We start from the raw sequence: 13,647 nt of genomic DNA, 5'->3' as shown, positions 1-13,647 counted from the left end.
TCATCTTTAGCATTATCATATTGTTATTTACTTTCTTTAGAAGTCATTGCGAACCTTGAAAGCGAACTGAAGGAAAAGGAAGAACAGATCCAGACGCACAGAGCCAAAGTGGAAGAACAACAAACTTCGATCAGCGAACAAGAAAAACTTGTGGCCGAACAAAAGCAGTCAATTTGTGAATTCCAAGAAAAGGTTCAACAACTTGGCGATACAATCAGACAACAAGAACAGCACCTGACAGAACGTGAAGCCGCAATAAACGAACTGAAGAGCGAAATAGAGTCACTAACTGGTTCTCTTGCTTCTGATAGCCACGAAACACGTGTAAGATATGATACAGAGCTGGCAAACTTAACAACGCAATTTACCGGTGAGATGGAAGGGTTGCAAAAGAGTTTTAACGTGGAGAAAGAGCAGTTAGAGCGAGAATATCAAGCGAAGATGAAGGATCTTGAACGTTCCCTCAAGAGTGAACAAGAAAGCCTCAGAAACGAATTAGAGGATGGATTTAGACAAGAAAGGGAGTTGTTGATATCCGAGTATGAAAGCGAGAAATCGGAAATGGAGGAGGAACACAAGGGCGAGAAAGAAATGCTGGAGCAGCTTTTCAAAGGGGAAATGGATAGAGAGAAAGAAAAAATGGAAATGGAAGAAAAACGTTTGATTGAGAAGTTGCAAGGTGTGGAGACAGAGAAAACTGAGATGGAACTCAAGTTGATGAACGAAAAAGCTGAATTGGAACAACATTATAGGATCGAGAAGGCCGAATGGGAATTGCAGAATTCGACAAAGGTGGCAGCTATGGAAAAGGGAAAACTGGAATGGACGAACTTGAGATCAGAACTCGAGAGTGTTCACCATCAGCAGATTAGCACACTGGAGAATAAGTTCAAGAAAGAAAAAGCCAAACTTGAGGAAGAGCATTCCAATGCTGTTTGGGATTTGAAACAAGCTCATTCTAAGGAAGTCGCGAGTCTTAAGCAGAGCTTTGTGGAGCAAAAGGCAGAAATGGAACAGAAATTCACGAGAGAAAAAGCGGAAATTAGGGAGTCATTCACTCGTGAGAAAAACGAACTCGAACAGAGGTTTGCTCGCGACAAAGTTGAATTAACAGAGAAGCTCGAAAACGAACATAACCATACACTTGCTCTGCGAGAGGCCGAACTAAAGAATGGGTTTTTGAAAGAGAAATCCGATTTAGAGAAGCAATTCGACGAGGAACGAGCAAAAATCGAGGAAGGGTTTCATGAAAATTCAACTCACAGCGAGTTAGCTTTTCAGAAATGGAAAGCAGAACTAGGGGAACATTATACCGAGGAAAAAGCGAAGCTTTTGCAAAGCACCTCGAGGGAGAAAGCTGAGTTGGAGCAAAGGTACAAGAATCAAATAACCGAACTACAACAAGCTTTTACTGAAGGTGAAGCTGGGTTGAAAGGCGAGCTAAAAAACGACTTTCTGCGTCTAATTGCAAAACACAAGGCCGACTTGGAAGAGAGTTTTGCCACGCAAAAAGCGCAACTTGAAGAGAGTTACACGAGAGAAAAAGCCGAATTTGAAAAGAGTGGCACACTAGGTCTACAGGAAATACGAGAAAGTTACTCTCGCGAGAGAAGCGAGCTTGAAGAGAGTTACCAGAGAAAAATTAAAGATCTTCAGAAAAATTACACTCGAGAGAAGCAGGAATTGGAAGAGGATCGTGTGCATGAAAAGACTGAGCTTCGATCGCAACTTGAAAAGGAATACGCTGCGAGGCTAAAAACCGAAACCGAACTACTAGAACAAACAGTCAAGCATCTACAGGATGAAATTAATTTACTAAAAGAGCAGAAACGAGAGCTCGAAGCGAAGGTTCAAACACTTGAGCTTAAAAGTTTAACTCGAAGCGATAAAGAAGCTGTTGAATTGAAATTGTCCCGGGAGAGAGTCGCTGAGCTTGAGACCAAGATGGAGGCACTTGAGAAAGAAAAAGGACTGATTTTGGAAAACAGCGTCAAAGAAATTACCGAACAGAAAATCAAATTGGATGAATTGCAAAAAGAGAAAGTTGTGATGGAGAAAGAAGCTTTAGAAAGAGAAAAAGAACTTCTTGAGGCGGAGAAGGTAGGTGTTAGGAACGGAATGGTTTAATGCCGAGTTGACGACCAATCACAAAAGGGGCAAACAGCGTGACGAAACAATTTCATGTAACTGGCTGAAAGCGCGGGAAAATGTACGAATAAAAGTCGCTATTGCTTTTGGTTTTACTTCTCATTGGTTGAGCGCGTGTTTTTGAGATACTCACTGCCATCGCGTAGTTACTTCCGATACGCGACACTTAAATGCGAGGTAATGCGCTTTTAAAAGAGAAAGGGTCGTTAGTATTTTTTTCAATGGAAGCTCGGAAGTGATTTCGAGGTTGCGTTGATTAATGTTTACTAAGCTTTTGGGTATTTCAAGGAAAAGTCTCGTGAGGTTTACCAACCAATCAGGAGGCGAAGCCAAAGCAGTTTTTTCCGCTGTCATGTAAAACTAAAACTACTTTAAAAAGCCAGATCGAAAACCGTTTACAGTCAAAGTTTCAGTCGGTGCATGCGTTTCAGAGTAGCACGCCATACATCAAACGCTTGAAAACTCCCGTGAAATCGGAGACTTGCCAAAAAAGTTTCAAAAGCGCAGAATTACGAGAAAGGACTTCTTTTAAAAAAGAAGCCTTTCAAAATTGAATTTCTTGTGTTTGTGGTGGAGATCGGTGGAAGCGAAAGGAAAACAGTAATGTGGATCTCTGTTTTCCCTTGGACGAAAGGGAGCAATTTTGAAAACATCTTTGCCCAGTGCTTCCAAAAAACCCAGCGTGCTTTCACCAAATTGTCCTTTAACATTCTGTGAATTTAGCAATGGCGTTTCCTAAATCGGAAAATAGGTTACTACTGAAAAAGAGAAGAGATTAAGCCGTGTCCTCTTTGTGAAATATACGGGAATTATGACGGTCGGCGATCAAAGTTTGGATCTTTGTCAATTTTTATAGACAATTCAGACCGCGCGATCGAGAGTTGTTTTGCAGGCCACTGAGTTCTACACAATCAACAGATCTACCAATGACGAAAATTTGAAAAAGTTTGGGTGATGTAGCAGCTCTCGTAACGTACAATGTGACTGGCTCGCTACCCTAGCCAGAAACAAAAGACTAGACAATTGAAACAATGACTTAAAGTGCCCATAACCCCAAAATATTTTTTTCGCTAAAATGAATCTTTGCACCAGTTCGAAACGCATTGCGGCCATTTTTTCCCTTTTCTAACAAATCCTGCCATTTTATAGGCTTCCAAAGTTGCGAAAATCCACGCATCTTTTGTTCACGACCGAGTCAGAAGGGGAGTGGGTCTATTCCTGATTTGACGTCACAATCTACTTTGCATGCATTTTTACAAAGACTTCATGCAATGTAAATCAGTTTGTGACGTCAAATCAGGAATAGACCCACTCCTCGTCTGACTCGGTCGTGAACAAAAGATGCTTGGATTTTCGCAACTTTCGAAGCCTATAAAATGGCAGGATTTGTTAGAAAAAGGAAAAAAATGGCCGCAATGCGTTTCGAACAGGTGCAAAGATTCATTTCAGCGAAAAAAATATTTTGGAGTTATGGGCACTTTAAACTTAAAAACAGTAGAAGCTGCTTACAATACCAAACAATAGCGGGTTACGAGAGCTTCTACACTGCTGAAAACTTTCGAAGACAACTTTTCGACCTTCAGAAGAACTTTTCCAAATGGCATTCTTCATTCCGAGATCCAACTGGAAACGTCAGTTTTTAAAGTGTAGCATCAACTATCGGATTTTGTGACTTGATAAAGTCTTCATCAGCGGTTTGAACTTGTATCAACCAAATTCGAATGCATTTTACCGATACCGTTGATCAACACTTTAAGAAGGTGCGGCATTAATTTAATTTTTCGCGGGGAGGAGATTTGTACTTTTCATGCCCAAAAATGACGGCTTACCATTGGATCGGTAATGAATCCAGTGGAAAGGAATTGGGCTCGTTTTGTTGTTGTGGTTTTGGCCGGTATTCTATGTGGTCGGTTTTTAAAATCGCCCGCGTTTTCGTATAAAGAAATTCGTCTGGAGTCAACCGTGACTTAGGTTAGATTTGCTAGATTGACCTGTTGTAAGCTTTTGACCGTTTATTGTCAAAGGTGAATAGTGGAGGACTGGAAAATGAAGTCAAAGAACTTAAGCTTAAAACCGACGAGATGAGCGTCCTATTAGATCTACGAACCTCTGAAGTGGAGGACTTAGGATTGAAACTTCGCGAACACACCTCCGAGAACTTAAAGTTAAAGGATACTTGTGGAAACATGGAAGAAAAGCTTGGCGAAGCTAAGCTCAGAGTGCAAGAACTTGAAGTCAGTTTGAATTTGAGCACTTCAGAAAAAGATCACTTGAAAGAGAGATTGAAGGATAGAGATTCTCAGTTGACTGGACTAGCTTCAACTGAAGCCGAGCTTAAAGACATCATGAACAAAAGCCAGGAAATCGAGGAAATGTTACGTAGCCGCGACTTGGAGAACGTGGAACTGAGTAAAAAGTTGTTAGAGAATAACTCGGAGCTGGAAAACGAAATAGCTGAACTGCAGAGCGACTTGAAAAAGGCTGCGGTGAAAACGAAAGAACTGGATGCCTTGTTGACAATTAAAGAGAGTGAAAACCGAGAATTAGAGAAAAGGACGCAAGAATACAACAAACATAAAACCGAGCTCGAGGACAGGGTTGCACAGCTGACTAACCAGCTGGCGGACGCAGAAAATTTGCGACTGGAAGAACTGAAAACTCGTGTGACTGTTTGGGAGACTGAGAACAAGGATTTAGAACAACGGCTGACCCAGCGTAATAAGCATAATTTGGAGTTGGAACAGAAGCTTAAACTGCTGACCAAAAAGATCGCGGACAGAGATGACGTCAGGGTGAAGGAGCTAGAACGCATGCTCGCTGTAAGAGACAGTGCTTACCAGGCCTTAGATGCTAGATTTGAGCAGCGCGGGGAAGAAGCTGAACAGTTGGAGAAACAAGTGACCCAGCTGACCCAAAAACTCGCGGACTTGGAGAATGTGCGACTGAGGGAATTTGAAGTTGAGAAGGTGGCGTCAAGTGTTGGTGTTTTGTTTTTCTCTACTTTTAAAATGCTGTTGTTTTAATAGCCTTGTTGTAATAATTGCGTACTGTGTCCTGTACATAATTGTATCAGCATTGTGACGGCCTAGTCTAATGCTGTAATGCTTGGTGTAGGTTTAACGTTAAAAACATTTCCTTCATCGTTCAGTTTCTTTTCGCTTTAGCTTCACTACTTTAATGTTTGTGGTAAGTTTACTGCTCCTCCTGGCAATGGTTGCTGCGGCGTTTATCATGATACTAACTTTTAACGCACAGACTGTTGTAAATCAACGAAAGCAACTTTTGCTACTCCCTGAATGATAAAAGAATCTGGGGCTTAACGAACAGTTATTTGGGCTTAGGGATTTTAAGCACTGCCGGACAGACTCCTGCAAATTATTGTATTTGATACTTGTTTTAATGATCAACGAAAACTGAGGACTTTCTATTGGGAATTTCTGTAACACCTATAACTATCAAACCCTAGAGATTAAACGGTGTGACGGAGTACTTAAAGGGGCTCTGTAACGCAAAGTGATGCAATTTCATGACACCCAAAAGGCCTAAAAAGTAGAATGAAGCATTGCATAACCACTTAAAACTGTTGAACAACATAAAAGAAATGCAACAAAAGGAAAGAGAAGGACGGATGGACACGGATTGCATTTGGGTAATCTTGAAAAAAGTCGGCCCGAAGTTTTTCAAGTCCATGAGAAATCGCCTAGATAAAGGTCGTTTTTGCTCAGGCTCATCTTGTTTGTGATGTAACGATAATTTTATCAGTAAAGGAAGTCCACATTACTATTTTCGAGTTTTACACTCGTGATTCACTTAAGATTTCCCCTAAACGCCCTAAAATAACGTGACATAACCCCTTTAAACCTGACTTAATGACGCGCTTAATTTTGAATAGTTAAAATTTAAAAATGTTAAACCAACTGTCGTTTGTATGAAAGAATTTGTTTAACCGAATAAAAGGTTATCCCTGAAAAGGGGTTATCATTGTAAATTGGTGTTTGCAAGGTGTTCTTTAATTTAATACCCGTTAATGGTAATGCCGGCGTACGCTGATTTTGGCGGCAATTCTTTTGTCGTTTAATTTTCTTTTATTCCTTGTTATTAATACTTAAAAACGGTTTAAAATGTTAAAAATCATTAACACATGCAGTTGATGTTTGTTTAATAAATTGTTTAACATGCCTCTTGTGAACGGTTAAACCCAACAATTACATCAAGGTAATGAAGTCCGTTCGTTTGTTTGTTTGGAGTCTTAAGAAAAACTATCGATGGCATACGTTTCACACTCCTCTGTCATCGGAAGGCGCCTTTCCTTTCTCGTAGGAAGATGACGTCCGTTCGCGTGCAATGTCATATCAACAGTCTTACAAGAAAGGAAACCGCCCCGAAGGACCTCCCTATAACATATAACTGAAACGTTGTCTGTGTGTTTTGTTGGTGCTAATTTAAAACGTGTTTTTCGTCGTAATTTTAACAGGCGTAAAGCATCTTTGTGAATTGGTCGGCACATAATCAAGCTAACCTCGTTTTAACATTTCTTAAGTTAAATGTTGTTTTTGCCTTGCTGTGCGGTGTGTTATTTATCGCCAGAATGTAGTTTGAGGTGCTATAGCTGATTCTTGTTTTACCGATTTCAGTTTTTGTTAGCAAAAAGAAATCATCCAGAGAGTTGATTAGTTTTCAGAGTGTAATAAAGAAAATCTTAGGAAAACAGACAGTCGTCACCGCTACACATAACTTTGGCTCCAGATATAATGTAAAAACAGACAACGTGTAATTGTGTTGAAGTTCTGTTGTACATAATGAGTCCCTGTAAAGAGTGATGTTTATCTCTTCCACAGGCAAAAAATGATCTTGTTATCATGGAGAAGAAATTGGAAGAGATCCAAGGAAAGAAACAGGTCTTGGAAAAAGTTCTTAAAGAGAAGAATGCCAAAGCAAACACACTTCAAGAAGAAGTGTGCGTGCTTAAAGAAAGGATGGCCAGTGCACAGAGCATTCATAAGAGAGAGCTAGAAACAGAGAAACAGAAGGTTTGTTAGTTATTCTTGCCAAGAAGTGTTTTTTCGCTTCTTCTTTATCACGGGGCTCAAGGTTGGAAGTTGCGTAGAACCAAAAATGTTGGGAAAATTCCTTTGGGATTTTGATCGTAAATTTGGAAGAGCTGTGGTAAGGCGTGCGTAACGTGAAATCCCTTATTGCCGCACCAATTTTAGCGTCTTTCGGTCGTAAATTGTGATCGAGACCAACAGTCAACTTCTTGTGTGTCCTATGGGATGTGTTCCTTTTCTTAGTATACTGAACGGCTTGTGTCCCCTTAGGGTGTACCTCCCATTTTTCAACGGAAAATTGAAGTTTGAATCCCATAACTTTCACACTAAAATTAAAAAAACAACAACAAACAAACAAACAAACAAGAAATTGGGCATTTATTTCAAAGAAGCAAAAATTAGTAAACTGGTGGACACCCTATGTTCTAGTGCATGTGTGTTTCTAACGTTATCATTCCAAAGCTCGTTATTTTTCCATTTCGTCTTATAATACTGTAATACACTGTCTCGATTCATCGTTCATGTTTGTGTTGTAAAGTCCAGTTTACAGCTTGCGTTGCGTGACGTGACCTAATTGACGTGTAGTGCGTGACATTCTGTTAAATGTTGTATGCCGTGTGGTAAGGTGTGATCTTCGTTCACGGTAAGTTTTCGTTCCCTGTGTTTTTTCTTTCGTTCCACCCTTTAACGTTGGAAAAAAGGAAATTTCTTTATAGTAGTTTTATATTGCTGTAGGCAACACTTGCAAATACTGAAATGACAACAATGAAATCACGCCACCAGCGCGAGGTGGGAGAGTTAAAAGAACAGCTTCATCGAGCCAACATGGCAAGTGAACGGGATCAAGCATTAAGAGAAAAAGTGTTCAACGAGGCAAAGGCAGAGGTTATGGCGCTCAGCAAAAAGGTTGGAAAGAAATAAATTTTCTCATTTTCACCTACAGTCTCGGTCACAAATGTTGTAACGCTGACGGAATTTTTTCCCCTCCTCCCCTTTCAATGTTGGTGTTTATGAGTTCCAGTGTAAGAAAGAGAGGGAGGAGGAGGGCTGCGTTATTAATAGCTTGGATGCGAGTTACGTGCTGTTCAAGAGAGGTGTTATAACTATTTATGACCGAGGTTGTAGCTCCCATTTTTGACCTTTGACGATGTCTTCATAACTTCAATTTTGTCCACAAATGCACGTAATTAGATGTACATCAACAAAAAGTGTCCTTTGTCTAAACATTTAATTTGCTACCCATTTCAATAATGAGGTAAGTATCAGGGTTGGCGTTGATTTTTGGTGAGGGTAAATTAATCTGTTCCTCTTTATTTAAACACGAAGGAGCGCTATATAAGGAAGTCTTCCCTTGGGAAAATCGAGGCTCATTTGTCAGTCACCGTTGAAATGCGCATTGACGTGCGCGGGACTTTAAAAGGCACATGCAAATGATTTATCAATCAACCTTGGACGCTACCGAGAGCTCTGTGATAATTTCTTCAATAAAAAGGCCCCTTATGGCAATGTGTCCGTAATATGCCTAAAAATGTTATCTGTCGTTCTTTTTTCAAATTCCCAGTCCCTTTTTTTCGCGCTAGAAATATCTTTTCGGGCTTCCGTCTCTGTGTTGCTGTTTGTTGATCACCATCTTGGATAATTAATCAGTCGTGCTTGCATGAATTCGAACAAAAGCAGTGCGTGAAGGGCCCCCGTTTATAGTGCGTCTTCGTGTATTTTTTCCCCTCCTCCCCTTTCAATGTTGATGTTTATGGGTTCCTGTGCAAGAACTAACCGGGAAACGCAACATTGAAGGGAGGGAGGAGGAGGGCTGCGTTATCAATAGCTTGGATGCGAGTTACGTGCTGTTCAAGAGAGGTGTTACAACTATTTTAGACCGAGGTTGTAGCTCCCATTTTTGATCTTTGACGATGTCTTCATAACTTCAATTTTGTCCACAAATGCACGTAATTAGATGTACACCAACACGAAGTGTCCTTTGTATAAGCATTTAATTTGCTACCCATTTCAACAATGAGGTAAGTATCAGGGTTGGCGTTGATTTTTGGTGAGGGTAAATTAATCTGTTCCTCTTTATTTAAGGACTGGAGTTTAGGGGACTTGAGCACGCGCGTTTTTCAGACGCGGACGGCAACCGGAAGTAAGCTGTTTCCCTTTTAACTTGTCTTCACGCAACCACATTTACATTGCCAAGTATCAGTGAAGTGAAGTGGGGAACTTTAGCCACACTGCTAGTTACGCAGTTTGCAATTAATTTTTTAGGAAGTGAAAGATGCCCCCGTCCAGATAAGGTCAGACCACAACACCGGGGCGTACGTCCCTACTCTTATCGAATAGTGAGTGGGTTCTTTAACGTCCCATACTATTTAATTTCCAACAAGGGCTATGAGACGGGACCTCCGGTTTATAGTCCTTATCCGAGAAGTGTAACCATTTGCGGATGTAATCGCAAAGGCAGCACTTTCTCCTCAGTTGTTTTAAGACCCTGAGTCCGGCCGGAGTTGAACTCACGACCTTCCGCATGTCAGCCCAATGTTCAACCAACTGAGCCACCGGTGGGCGTGCTTAAAACGCGGGTGATGTTGATCATTTCTCCATTAGAGATGATTGGTATAAAAATCTGGGGGGCACTACTGTCCTGGCACGCGAATGTTCTCTTCTTGGTTGCCGTCCGCGTCTCAAAAACCCGCGTGGTTAAGACGCGGGTGATGTTGAAGTTGGGGAGAGGAGCAAGGAGACACTTCGTGACGCTTATCAAAATCGTCGTGCATCTAATCACGTGCATTTCCGGACATATGTAACTTTTGGAGCAGAATTGCGCGAATTTTTTATTACGTAAAATCCTGGATTTCTAAAGCAGGGAAAATCCGTCTGCAAACACTTTTCCTCTTTGAACATGAAAAGTTTTCGAATTAGTGACGGTCATTAACTATTTGTCTTTTTGTGGTGGCCTTTACTCGCCCTGGGCCAATCACATTGACGAGTGTCCAGCAAAAATTATTATAATAAACAAACAGAAACTGTTGCCCTGTACAAATTGATCAATAGACCGGATTTTTCCGATATTTTGGAAACGTTGGATCAATCACGAAACGTATTCGCTACTTTCAATTTTTTCTGAAATTTGATAATAAAAGGATTTTGTAAAGTTTTCCGGTTGCCTATACATGCATAGCCCAATGTTCACCGCAACGTTTAGGAACACTCTGAAGGAAATCCATGTACGCGCGGCTGGCAACATTTGCGGTGGTTTAAGTGTATTTTAAAGAAGCAGTGAATCTTTGTTTTCAACAGCTCGAAGAAAAGACACGTAGGCTGCGAGAACTTGAAAGTGCCAGCAATTTGTGGGAAGGAAGAATACGACAACTGGAAAAAGAGAAACAGGATTTGCTGAATAAAGTAAAGCAGACGCGCGAAGCATTAGATGAGCATGTAGCTCGACTCAGTAAACAGGTAACTGGATTGGAAATACTTGTACTCGACCTGAACGTGAGCTTGTAGAGAGCTTGTTAATCCTGACACTTTAATAAAGGGAACCTCCACTAAAACAAAAATAATAACTTTAAACTACAGAAGATATTGTTTGTAATCAAAATTGTTTGAACTTTTTCAATGAAAGCGTTTGTATCCGAAATAAGTGAATTTCCGAATTGCTTGTTTTTGTTTTCAAATTTCCGGGTGCCGCCATCTTGAATAACTGTGACGTGTAAGGTTGTGTTTGGTAACAATAGGGCAACCCTAACACGTCACAGTTACTCAAGATGGCGGCGCTTTGGAAATTTGAAAGTGAAAGTAAGCGATTCTAAAATTCATTTTATCCGATACAAACATCTTTTTGGAAAAAAAATTGATTTCAAGTATTATTTTGGTCCGTTTAAAATTATTCCTTAGCGGGAATGGAAGCTCAGATGGTTTTTATTTAATGTTCTTTATTCGGCGTTAGAAAACAAGGATAACTGGACGTCTTTAGTTTAAGCTGTTTTTGCACAAAATTCCGCTATATGTGTGATCAGAACTATAGACCTTTTGAATGCCATGACATTTAAACATGATGATCATTACCCTTTTTTCGACAAACTGGGCTTGCTGATTGACGAGTTTTGCGTAAATGCTTGAGTTAGGTCGCTCAGAAGGCCATGCATTTCCTATTTGACTTGACCCTCGATTTCAAAGCGAGTCCATCTGCGAATGTAATATGATTTTCATGAGAACTTTAAACGGAGAGTTGCTTTGAAAAAGCTGCAAAAGTAAGAATGGTCAACTAAGAGGCTCTTCCAGCAGTCTTGTTCAGTTATTATCCTACTCTGGAAATAAAATAATTTCTCCACAGCAGAGAGAATTTTTTCCCTTTTTTGCATATAGAGTGTTGTTATCCATGGGTCTAGTAGTCATGTCCATTCAGTTTCGTTCCGTTTTCGACCACACAGTATGTCGAAACTAGGTAACTCCTTTTAGCCTCGTTAAAGTGCTACTATGACCAAAAAAATCAATTTTTAATTTTTGTTGGATTTTAAAACTATGTTCACTAAACAGTAAGTGACCTAAGTTTTAAGCCTTGATTTAAAAAAGACACCCGTTTATTTCAACTGGAATTTTCCTATTTAATAGCCCGCCGTTACTAACTTTAAAATCTTGAGAGAGCTGGATCGAGGAGAAAATGACGTCAAAGACTCAAAAGTTTAAGAATGCAATGTGTGTACGTGGCTGAATTAATATGCAAATCAAAGATCAAAATTTTGCCTGTCCAGTGTCAAGCAATCACACTTTCAAATTCTGACGGAAAAAAGGAAGTGACTTTTTTTTAAAAAGTAGCACGTTAAAAAGTGGGTGGTAATTAACGTCTTTTGAAACGCTAATTTCTTTGCGCTACAAAGGTTACAGACAAACGTTTTTGCTTTTTTTTTTACCTCGCTGCAGCTTCAACAAACGGAAGCAAGTGCAACAAGATCGGGCAACCTTGTTCAAGAACTTTACATTGAAAATGCAAAACTCACTAAAGCTCTTCAACAAACGGAAGCTAACGAGAAGAGAACCGAAAAGGCAAACAGGCAGCTCACAGAGCAAAAGAGAGCTTTACAGAGAGTCATCTCTAAACTGTGTGGAGCAAATGCCATTGCTTGAGGAGGCGTAAATCTCTCTTAGATCCACTGGACAAGTTAAAGAAGACGACACCTAGCGACGCTCAGAATTCTGTGCAAGTTATTTATATCACTGCTGAATTCCAATCACAATATATAAGTTTCCTACAGTGCCGCTGCGATCAAAAATGACCTTTTTACTCAGATTTTCGAAAACGAGTGGGTTTAACATGAAAGTGGCGAGATTTTAAGCCTTCTGGACCCAGTTGTTCGAAGGGTGGATAGCGGTATCCACTGGATAAATCACTATCCATTGGATAACTCAATTGGTTTTGCTAGTGTTCATCCGCTGGATAGTGATTATTTATTCGGTGGATAGCGTTATCCACCTTTTGAACAACCGAAGCCTGGTTTCATTTCCACGAAAACACGGATACCTTGTGAATGCAGGCTTGGTTTTTGACCATTAAACTACATCCTTTCTTCGCCCACGCTTTTTTTTTTTTCTGGGGGAAGGAGGGCATTTAGATCAGCAACTTACTATTTGAGGACGCCAGACAGCCTGCTCGGGAAGAAAGCTTAACATTTTCCTGGTCGCGTGTAACGCTAATGCGTGTGATTAAGTTTGGGGGAAAAGAGAACACTATTTTTTAATCGCAGTGGCACTTAATGCCTGTTCTGTGATATGCTTCACTATGTGGACGGTGGGCATCTAGGGACAATTTTGTACGACCAATAGACGAGTTTGTCTTTTTAAATGACTAAATAGCTTTTTGAAAACCGACATCACTTGGAGTTGTTAAAACTCTTTAATCTACAATTTTAACCGTGTAGAAAAGTGGATAAATAATGGATCAGACTATTTTTGTAAATGCTGGATTTTAATCGTGAACTGTGTTAATCGTTCATCGCAGAAATTAGGTTATCAATTTTTGGTATGTTTTACAAGCTTTGTCACGTCACTTTTCATCGGATCTTTCAACTGCATGTATGCATCTTAGTATTGGAAATGATAGTCACTGAATCTTAATTGCCTCCGCGATCAAATGTCATAGATTTGGAATTACATATTCACACAATAATTAAGAAAAAAGTGAGAACTCCAAAATGTGAGTGGGTTGCGGATAGATGTTTGAATTTCTTAAAAGTCAAGAAAGTTAGCTGCCCCTCAAATAAGTTGCATAAACGCAAGAAAGTTCCTTCCACTTTCTCTGTTGTTTATAATATTGACATACTGTTTTCTGCAAGGAAATCGTGAACGAAATGTTGTAAAAGTTCTTCAACCACCCATGCACATTTTACTCGGCTATTAACATTCTCGTCACCAGTTCCTTTGATTCTTTCGGTCAGCACAGGAACTAAGGATCTCAGGT

General features: G+C 40.1%; 1 protein-coding gene across 2 annotated transcripts in view; it reads left to right on the top strand.

Annotated features, from left to right (window-relative positions):
* The window catches only part of LOC138038976 (ninein-like protein), a 43,494-nt gene that overhangs the window by 29,440 nt on the left and 407 nt on the right, over positions 1-13,647 (top strand). Inside the window, exons 17-22 of one of the 2 annotated variants that reach the window (XM_068885098.1) lie at positions 41-2,100; positions 4,173-5,114; positions 6,987-7,178; positions 7,932-8,102; positions 10,491-10,649; positions 12,114-13,647. The exon at positions 12,114-13,647 is cut by the window's right edge and continues 407 nt beyond it. In XM_068885098.1, the coding sequence (XP_068741199.1) occupies positions 41-2,100; positions 4,173-5,114; positions 6,987-7,178; positions 7,932-8,102; positions 10,491-10,649; positions 12,114-12,317 (3,728 nt within the window). In that variant the 3' untranslated portion in view covers positions 12,318-13,647. The remainder of the gene's footprint in view (positions 1-40; positions 2,101-4,172; positions 5,115-6,986; positions 7,179-7,931; positions 8,103-10,490; positions 10,650-12,113) is intronic. The other variant, XM_068885099.1, reaches the window with a different exon arrangement.

Source organism: Montipora capricornis, chromosome 2 (genome assembly GCF_036669925.1).
Source record: "Montipora capricornis isolate CH-2021 chromosome 2, ASM3666992v2, whole genome shotgun sequence".
Lineage (NCBI taxonomy): Eukaryota > Metazoa > Cnidaria > Anthozoa > Scleractinia > Acroporidae > Montipora > Montipora capricornis.
The sequence above is the reverse complement of the archived record's forward strand: the minus strand, read 5'-3'. Positions and strand labels throughout refer to the sequence as shown.